This window comes from Oncorhynchus masou, chromosome 30, assembly GCF_036934945.1.
Source record: "Oncorhynchus masou masou isolate Uvic2021 chromosome 30, UVic_Omas_1.1, whole genome shotgun sequence".
Classification (NCBI taxonomy): Eukaryota; Metazoa; Chordata; class Actinopteri; order Salmoniformes; family Salmonidae; genus Oncorhynchus; species Oncorhynchus masou.
This window is the reverse complement of record NC_088241.1, coordinates 70442798-70452930: the sequence shown is the minus strand read 5'-3', so window position 1 is coordinate 70452930 and position 10133 is coordinate 70442798. Positions and strand designations below refer to the sequence as shown.

General features: G+C 46.7%; 1 protein-coding gene across 1 annotated transcript in view; it reads right to left on the bottom strand.

Moving 5' to 3' along the window:
- The window catches only part of LOC135521698 (potassium voltage-gated channel subfamily B member 2-like), a 14594-nt gene extending 13445 nt beyond the window's left edge, over positions 1-1149 (bottom strand). The window contains exon 1 of the mRNA XM_064947370.1: positions 1105-1149. Within this exon, the coding sequence (XP_064803442.1) occupies positions 1105-1149 (45 nt within the window). The remainder of the gene's footprint in view (positions 1-1104) is intronic.
- Positions 1150-10133: the final 8984 nt, after the last annotated feature.

Below are 10133 nucleotides of genomic sequence, written 5' to 3'. Positions count from 1 at the left end.
AGGGAGGGAGGGAGGGAAGGATAGAGGGAGGGAGGGAGGGAGGAGGGCATGGGGAAAGAGAGAGAGAGAGGGAGGGAGGGAGGGAGGGAGGGAGGGAAGGAGAGAGGGAGGGGGAGAGAGAGAGGAAGGGGGAGGGAGGGAGGGAGGGAGGGAGGGAAGGAGAGAGAGAGAGAGAGGGAGGGAGGGAGGGAGGGAGGGAGGGAGGGAGAGAGAGGGAGGAGGGAGGGAGGGAGGGAGGGAGGGAGGGAGGGAAGGAGGGGAGGGAGGGAGGGAGGGAGGGAAGGAGAGAGAGAGAGAGGGAGGGAGGGAGGGAGGGAGGGAGGGAGGGAAGGAGGGAGGGAGGGAGGGAAGGAGAGAGATGGGGAGGGAGGGCATGGGGAAAGAGAGGGAGAGAGGGAGGGAGGGAAGGAGAGGGGAGGGAAGGAGAGAGATGGGGAGGGAGGGCATGGGGAAAGAGAGGGAGAGAGGGGGAGGGAGGGAGGGGGCAGGAGAGAGGGGAGGGAGGGAAGGAGAGAGGGAGGGAGGGAGGGAGGGAAGGAGAGAGGGAGGGAGGGAGGGAGGGCAGGAGAGAGATGGGGAGGGAGGGCATGGGGAAAGAGAGAGAGAGAGGAAAGAGAGGTGGGGGGCAGGGAGGGAGGGAGGGAGGGATGGGGAGAGAGAGGGAGGGAGAGAGAGAGTGAGGGAGGGAGGGGGAGAGAGAGAGGAAGAGGGGGAGAGGGTGGGAGGGAGAGAAAGGGAGGGAGGTTGGTTGGGTGGGTGGGCGGGTGGGAGGGAGAGTGAAAGAGAAAGAGAGGGTGGGAGGGGGAGGCATGATCAAATACAGATCTTAGAATCAACTATTAAAGACTACCAGAACCCACTGGATTCTCCAATTACAAATGAGTTACCAAAATAAAAACCCAAACCCAAAAAGTCCTGTGGTGTTGATGGTATCCTCAATGAAATGATAAAATATACAGACCACAAATTCCAATTGGCTATACTTAAACTCTTTAACATCATCCTTAGCTCTGGTATCTTCCCCAATATTTGATCACCCCAATCCACAAAAGTGGAGACAAATTTGACCCCAATATCTACTGTGGGATAAGCGTCAACAGCAACCTTGGGAAAATACTCTGCATTATCGTTAACAGCAGACTCGTACATTTCCTCAATGAAAACAATGTACTGAGCAAATGTCAAATTGGCTTTTTACCAAATTACCGTACAACAGACCATGCATTCACCCTGCACACCCTAATTGACAACCAAACAAACCAAAACAAAGGCAAAGTCTTCTCATGTTTTGTTTATTTAAAATAAACTTTTGACTCAATTTGACATGAGGGTCTGCTGTACAAACTGATGGAAAGTGGTGTTTGGGGAAAAACATACGACATTATAAAATCCATGTACACAACAAGTGTGCAGTTAAAATTGGCAAAAAACACATGCATCTCTTTCCACAGGACTGTGGGGTGAGACAGGGATGCAGCTTAAGCCCCACCCTCTTCAACACATATATAAATGTATTGGCGCGGGCACTAGAACAGTCTGCAGCACCCGGTCTCACCCTACTAGAATCTGAGGTCAAATGTCTACTGTTTGCTGATGATCTGGTGCTTCTTTCACCAACCAAGGAGGGCCTACAGCAGCACCTAGATCTTCTGCACAGATTCTGCCAGACCTGGACCCTGACAGTAAATCTCAATAAGACCAAAATAATGGTGTTCCAAAAAAGGTCCAGTCACCAAGACCACAAATACAAATTCCATCTAGACACCGTTGCCCAAAAGTCCTTGATGAAAACCTGCTCCAGAGCGCTCAGGACCTCAGACTGGGGTGAAGGTTCACCTTCCAACAGGACAATGACCCTAAGCACACAATCAAGACAATGCAGGAGTGGCTTCGGGACAAGTCTCTGAATGTCCTTGAGTGGCTCAGCCAGAGCCTGGACTTGAAACCGATCGAACATCTCTGGAGAGACCTGAAAATAGCTGTGCAGCAACGCTCCCCATCCAACCTGACAGAGTTTGAGAGGATCTGCAGAGAAGAATGGGAGAAACTCTCCAAATACAGGTGTGCCAAGCTTGTAACATCAGACCCAAGAAGACTCAAGGCTGTAATCACTGCAAAAGGTGCTTCAATAAAGTACTGAGTAAAGGGTCTGAGTACTTATGTAAATGTAATATTTCATTATTTTTTTTAAAACCTGTTTTTGCTTTGTCATTATGGGGTATTGTGTGTAGATTGATGAGGGGAAAAAAAACAATTTAATTAATTTTAGAATACATTTGTCAAGAGGTCTGTATGCGTGACAGAAAAGAGAAGCTCTTCCTCTGTCCAACACATATCTCAATCCAAAGAAAAAAAGCTCTCTCTCACTGCGTCCCTACTCCTCTCTCTCTCTCTGCCTGCCTCCTCTTTCTCTCTCTCGCTGCCTGCCTCTTAATTCTCTCTCTCTGCCTGCCTCTTCTTTCTCTCTCTCTGCCTGCCTCTTCTTTCTCTCTCTCTGCCTGCCTCCTCTTTCTCTCTCTCTCTGCCTGCCTCTTCTTTTTCTCTCTATCTGCATGTCTCTTCTTTCTCTCTCTCTGCCTGCCTCCTCTTTCTCTCTCTCTATCTGCATGCCTCTTCTTTCTCTCTCTCTCTGCCGCCTCTTTCTCTCTCTCTCTGCCTGCCTCCTCTTTCTCTCTCTCTCTCTGCCTGCCTCCTCTTTCTCTCTCTCTCTGCCTGCCTCTTCTTTCTCTCTCTCTCTGCCTGCCTCCTCTTTCTCTCTCTCTCTGCCTGCCTCCTCTTTCTCTCTCTCTGTCTCCTCCTCTTCCTCTCTCTCTCTTCCTCTCTCTGCCTCCTCCTCTTCCTCTCTCTGCCTCCTCCTCTTCTCTCTCTCTGCCTGCCTCTTCTTCTCTCTCTGCCTGCCTCTTCTTTTCTCTCTGCCTGCCTCCTCATCCTTCACTTTCTCTCTGCCTCCCTCCCATTTCTCTCTCTCTGCCTCCCTCCTATTTATCTCTTTCTCTGCCTGCCTCCCCCTCTCTCTCTGCCTGCCTCCCTCTCTCTCTGCCTGCCTCCCTCTCTCTCTGCCTGCCTCCCTCTCTCTCTGCCTGCCTCCCTCTCTCTCTCTGCCTGCCTCACTCTCTCTCTCTGCCTGCCTCACTCTCTCTCTCTGCCTGCCTCTCTCTCTCTCTGCCTGCCTCCCTCTCTCTCTCTGCCTGCCTCACTCTCTCTCTCTGCCTGCCTCACTCTCTCTCTCTGCCTGCCCCCCTTTCTCTCTGCCTGCCTGCCTCCCTCTCTCTCTGCCTGCCTCCCTCTCTCTCTCTGCCTGCCTCCCTCTCTCTGCCTGCCTCCCTCTCTCTCTCTGCCTGCCTGCCTCCCTCTCTCTCTCTGCCTCCCTCTTTCTCTCTCTGCCTGCCTCCCTCTTGCTGGATAACATTTACAGCAGGAATATTGAGGCAGTGAGAGATGTAGCACTTTGTTTGAAGAGGTCCTCTTGTAGAGCCATGCAAGGTAATCTTGGTTTTTGTAGAGCCATGCAAGGTAATCTTGGTTTTTGTAGAGCCATCATCTTGGTTTTTGTACAAAGGTCATCTTGGTTTTTGAATCAGCCAATGGAAGCAATGGTCATCTTGGTTATAGGGCAGTGGATGGTGAACAGTTCAGGTTGTTTGCAGCCTATTCTTGTCCCATTGAATCTTGAAGACCTGTAAAGAGGCTTTCAATGGAATCCCTGGACCACTAGCTTGGTCTCTAGGTTACCGGGTCTCTAGGTTACACTAGCTTGTTAGGTTACACTAGGGGTCAGTGGATTACACTAGCTTGGTCTCTAGAACAGTTCTCTAGGTAGCTTGGTCTCTAGGTTACACTAGCTTGGTCTCTAGCCTATTCTTCACTAGCTCCTAGGTTACACTATGAATAGCTTGGTCTCTAGGTTACACTAGCTACTGGTTAACTAGCTTGGTCTTGTTACACTAGCTTGGTCTCTAGGTTACACTAGCTTGGTCTCTAGGTTACACTGGGTCTCTAGGTTACACTAGCTTGGTCTCTAGGTTACACTAGCTTGGTCTCTAGGTTACACTAGCTTGGTCTCTAGGTTACACTAGCTTGGTCTCTAGGTTACACTAGCTTGGTCTCTAGGTTACACTAGCTTGGTCTCTAGGTTACACTAGCTTGGTCTCTAGGTTACACTTGCTTGGTCTCTAGGTTACACTAGCTTGGTCTCTAGGTTACACTAGCTTGGTCTCTAGGTTACACTAGCTTGGTCTCTAGGTTACACTAGCTTGGTCTCTAGGTTACACTTGGTTACTTGGTCTCTAGGGTCTCTAGGTTACACTAGCTTGGTCTCTAGGTTACACTCTAGGTTACACTTGCTTGGTCTCTAGGTTACACACTAGCTTGGTCTCTAGGTTACACTAGCTTGGTCTCTAGGTTACACTAGCTTGGTCTCTAGGTTACACTAGCTTGGTCTCTAGGTTACACTAGGTTACACTAGCTTGGTCTCTAGGTTACTAGTTTGGTCTTAGCAGGTTACACTAGCTTGGTCTCTAGGTTACACTAGCTTGGTCTCTAGGTTACACTAGCTTGGTCTCTAGGTTACACTAGCTTGGTCTCTAGGTTTGGTCTCTAGGTTACACTAGCTTGGTCTCTAGGTTACACTACACTAGCTTGGTCTCTAGGTTACACTAGCTTGGTCTCTCTAGGTTACACTAGCTTGGTCTCTAGGTTACACTAGCTTGGTCTCTAGGTTACACTAGCTTGGTCTCTAGGTTACACTTGCTTGGTCTCTAGGTTACACTAGCTTGGTCTCTAGGTTACACTAGCTTGGTCTCTAGGTTACACTAGCTTGGTCTCTAGGTTACACTACTCTAGCTTGGTCTCTAGGTTACACTAGCTTGGTCTCTAGGTTACACTAGCTTGGTCTCTAGGTTACACTTGCTTGGTCTCTAGGTTACACTAGCTTGGTCTCTAGGTTACACTAGCTTGGTCTCTAGGTTACACTAGCTTGGTCTCTAGGTTACACTAGCTTGGTCTCTAGGTTACACTAGCTTGGTCTCTAGGTTACACTAGCTTGGTCTCTAGGTTACACTAGCTTGGTCTCTAGGTTACACTTGCTTGGTCTCTAGGTTACACTAGCTTGGTCTCTAGCTTGGTCTCTAGGTTACACTAGCTTGGTCTCTAGGTTACACTAGCTTGGTCTCTAGGTTACACTAGCTTGGTCTCTAGGTTACACTAGCTTGGTCTCTAGGTTACACTAGCTTGGTCTCTAGGTTACACTTGCTTGGTCTCTTGGTCTCTAGGTTACAGCTTGGTCTCTAGGTTACTTGGTCTCTAGGTTACACTAGCTTGGTCTCTAGGTTACACTAGCTTGGTCTCTAGGTTACACTAGCTTGGTCTCTAGGTTACACTAGCTTGGTCTCTAGGTTACACTAGCTTGGTCTCTAGGTTACACTTGCTTGTCTCTAGGTTACACTAGCTTGGTCTCTAGGTTACACTAGCTTGGTCTCTAGGTTACACTACACTGGTCTAGCTTGGTCTCTAGGTTACACTCACTAGCTTGGTCTCTAGGTTACACTAGCTTGGTCTCTAGGTTACACTAGCTTGGTCTCTAGGTTACACTAGCTTGGTCTCTAGGTTACACTCTCTAGCTTGGTCTCTAGGTTACACTAGCTTGGTCTCTAGGTTACTTGGTCTCTAGGTTACACTAGCTTGGTCTCTAGGTTACACTAGCTTGGTCTCTAGGTTACTCTAGGTTACACTAGCTTGGTCTCTAGGTTACACTAGCTTGGTCTCTAGGTTACACTAGCTTGGTCTCTAGGTTACACTTGCTTGGTCTCTAGGTTACACTAGCTTGGTCTCTAGGTTACACTAGCTTGGTCTCTAGGTTACACTAGCTTGGTCTCTAGGTTACACTAGCTTGGTCTCTAGGTTACACTAGCTTGGTCTCTAGGTTACACTAGCTTGGTCTCTAGGTTACACTAGCTCTAGGTTACACTAGCTTGGTCTCTAGGTTACACTAGCTTGGTCTCTAGGTTACACTAGCTTGGTCTCTAGCTTGGTCTCTAGGTTACACTTGCTTGGTCTCTAGGTTACGCTTGGTCTCTAGGTTACATTTGGTCTCTAGGTTACGCTAGCTTGGTCTCTAGGTTACGCTAGCTTGGTCTCTAGGTTACACTAGCTTGGTCTCTAGGTTACACTAGCTTGGTCTCTAGGTTACACTAGCTTGGTCTCTAGGTTACACTAGCTTGGTCTCTGGTTACGCTAGCATGGTCTCTAGGTTACACTAGCTTGGTCTCTAGGTTACACTAGCTTGGTCTCTAGGTTACACTTGGTCTCTAGCTTGGTCTCTAGGTTACACTAGCTTGGTCTCTAGGTTAGCACTAGCTTGGTCTCTAGGTTACACTAGCTTGGTCTCTAGGTTACACTAGCTTGGTCTCTAGGTTACACTTGCTTGGTCTCTAGGTTACTAGCTTGGTCTCTAGGTTACACTAGCTTGGTCTCTAGGTTACACTAGCTTGGTCTCTAGGTTACACTAGCTTGGTCTCTAGGTTAGACTAGCTTGGTCTCTAGGTTAGACTAGCTTGGTCTCTAGGTTACACTAGCTTGGTCTCTAGGTTACACTAGCTTGGTCTCTAGGTTACACTAGCTTGGTCTCTAGGTTACACTAGCTTGGTCTCTAGGTTACTAGCTTGGTCTCTAGGTTACACTAGCTTAGGTTACACTAGCTTGGTCTCTAGGTTACACTAGCTTGGTCTCTAGGTTACACTAGCTTGGTCTCTAGGTTACACTAGCTTGGTCTCTAGGTTACACTTGCTTGGTCTCTAGGTTACACTAGCTTGGTCTCTAGGTTACACTAGCTTGGTCTCTAGGTTACACTAGCTTGGTTACTCTTGGTCTCTAGGTTACACTAGCTTGGTCTCTAGGTTACACTTGCTTGGTCTCTAGGTTACACTAGCTTGGTCTCTAGGTTACACTAGCTTGGTCTCTAGGTTACACTAGCTTGGTCTCTAGGTTACACTAGCTTGGTCTCTAGGTTACACTAGCTTGGTCTCTAGGTTACACTAGCTTGGTCTCTAGGTTACACTAGCTTGGTCTCTAGGTTACACTAGCTTGGTCTCTAGGTTACACTCTTGGTCTCTAGGTTACACTAGCTTGGTCTCTAGGTTACACTAGCTTGGTCTCTAGGTTACACTAGCTTGGTCTCTAGGTTACACTTGGTCTCTAGGTTACACTTGCTTGGTCTCTAGGTTACACTAGCTTGGTCTCTAGGTTACACTTGGTCTCTAGGTTACACTAGCTTGGTCTCTAGGTTACACTAGCTTGGTCTCTAGGTTACTCTTGGTCTCTAGTTACACGGTCTCTAGGTTACACTTGCTTGGTCTCTAGGTTACACTTGCTTGGTCTCTTGGTCTCTAGGTTACGCTAGCTTGGTCTCTAGGTTACACTTGCTTGGTCTCTAGGTTACACTAGCTTGGTCTCTAGGTTACACTAGCTTGGTCTCTAGGTTACACTAGCTTGGTCTCTAGGTTACACTAGCTTGGTCTCTAGGTTACACTACCTTGGTCTCTAGGTTACACTTGCTTGGTCTCTAGGTTACACTTGCTTGGTCTCTACGTTACGCTAGCTTGGTCTCTAGGTTACGCTAGCTTGGTCTCTAGGTTACGCTAGCTTGGTCTCTAGGTTACGCTTGCTTGGTCTCTAGGTTACGCTAGCTTGGTCTCTAGGTTACGCTAGCTTGGTCTCTAGGTTACACTAGCATGGTCTTGGTCTCTTGGTCTCTAGGTTACACTAGCTTGGTCTCTAGGTTACGCTAGCATGGTCTCTAGGTTACGCTAGCATGGTCTCTAGGTTACGCTAGCATGGTCTGTAGGTTACACGAGCTTGGTCTCTAGGTTACGCTAGCTTGGTTTCTAGGTTACACTAGCTTGGTCTCTAGTTTACACTAGCTTGGTCTCTAGGTTACACGAGCTTGGTCTCTAGGTTACGCTAGCATGGTCTCTAGGTTACACTAGCTTGGTCTCTAGGTTACGCTAGCTTGGTGTTGGTGAAATAGCGACTATAACCCTCTTAAATAGACAACTGTGGCCTGTGTGCTGCTTCTGTTCCTCCATCCCTTCATCCCCCTTTCGCCCTCAACCCTCATCCCTCAACCCTCATCCCTCATCCCTCAACCCTCAACCCTCAACCCTTACCCCTCAACTCTTACCCCTCAACCCTCATCCCTCAACCCTCATCCCTCATCCCTCAACCCTCATCCCTCAACCCTCATCCCTCAACCCTCATCCCTCAACCCTTACCCCTCAACCCTTACCCAGTCTATTTCAAGCTTCAACTTATATCCGGACAATATTTGTTCGGGTTTTGTAAATGTTATTTTTATGGAGAGTATAGAGGGTGGAACGTAGGGTGGCATGAGATATTTATGGACTACATTCATTACTTCAACGTCGAGCCAGTTGAATGAACACGCCAGCACAAGAAAAGGCAACTGCAGAGCCCCGTGGCTGCCCGTGGTGCGCCATTATGGTCTGGAAGGTTCTGACTCAGTGATGTGTCCAGATTCTCGCGCCGCTAGTGGAGGAGAAAACAGCGAATAGAAGCATGCGAGTGAAGTAATAATGTGATAAATTACAGTGAGGCGTTTTCAGTGTTCTCACATGTGTGCTTGTGCGTGTGTGTCCTCGGACACAGCTCAGTTCCAGAGAGAGAGAGAGAGAGAGAGAGAGAGAGAGAGAGAGAGAGAGAGAGAGAGAGAGAGAGAGAGAGAGAGAGAGAGAGAGAGAGAGAGAGAGAGAGAGAGAGTGTGAGAGAGAGAGAGAGAGAGAGAGAGAGAGAGAGAGAGAGAGAGAGAGAGAGAGAAACACACATTTAGATAATTGGGAGTGACTGCATGTGAAGAACGACAAAACACTTGTTGATGGATGTTTGCAATATCTCCAACATCACTCAGTCTCACTGGTTTATTTATGAAAGATCTGAACTAGTGGAAGAGTCACAAAACAAACGTTGTCGTCATGCTAGGGCATGGCGTGCATACTGTACACACTTCACTCTGAATGCCAAATGGCACCCCATTCTTTATATAGGGCACTACTGTTGACCAGTGCCCTCGAGAGATAAATTCAGACACCTCACTCTTTCTAATCGTTTGTATTCACAAGTTTATTTTCAGGTCCCTGTGACAACCTGGACTCAGGGGTAGACGTAAAGTAGTACACGTAAATAATAGACACTCCATTTAGTATGATATGCTATGTTTTATACGGTATATATTCATTTCTTGGTGACTGGGGGGCAGTATTGAGTAGCTTGGATGAGGATAAGGTGCCCAGAGTAAAAATCCTGCTACTCAGCTATAAAAGCTATAATATGCATATAATTAGTAGTATTGGATGGAAAACACTCTGAAGTTTCTAAAACTGTTTGAATGATGTCTGTGAGTATAACAGAACTCATATGACGGGTGAAAACCTGAGAAAAAAATCCAACGAGGAAGTGGAACATTATTGAAGATTTATGTTAAAAACATTCTAAAGATCGATTCTATACATCATTCGAAATGTTTCTAAGGACTGTAACGGAACTTTTTGACATTTTGTCTGCTCCTAGGGAACGCGCTTTGTGAGTTTCGATTTGTTTACCAAACGAGCTAACAAAAGTAGCTATTTGGACATAAATGATGGGTTTTATCGAAACAAATCAAACGTTTATTGTGGAACTGGGATTCCTGGGAATGCATTCTGATGAAGATCAAAGGTAAGTGAATATTTAATAAATAATATTATAATTATATATATTATAATAATATATATTTAATAATATATTTATGAATAATGTTGACGACCCAACATGGTGGATATTTCTTTGGCTGGTTTGGGCTCTGAGCGCCGTACTCAGATTATTGCATGGTGTGCTTTTTCCGTAAAGTTTTTTTGAAATCTGACACAGCGGCTGCATTAAGGAGAAGTGTATCTAAAGTTCCATGTATAATAATCATATCTTTTATCAATGTTTATTATATTTCTGTGAATTGATGTGGCTCTCTGCAAAATCACTGCATGTTTTGGAACTACTGAACATAACACGCCAATGTAAAATGAGATTTTTGGATATAAATATGCACTTTATCGAACAAAACATACATGTATTGTGTAACATGAAGT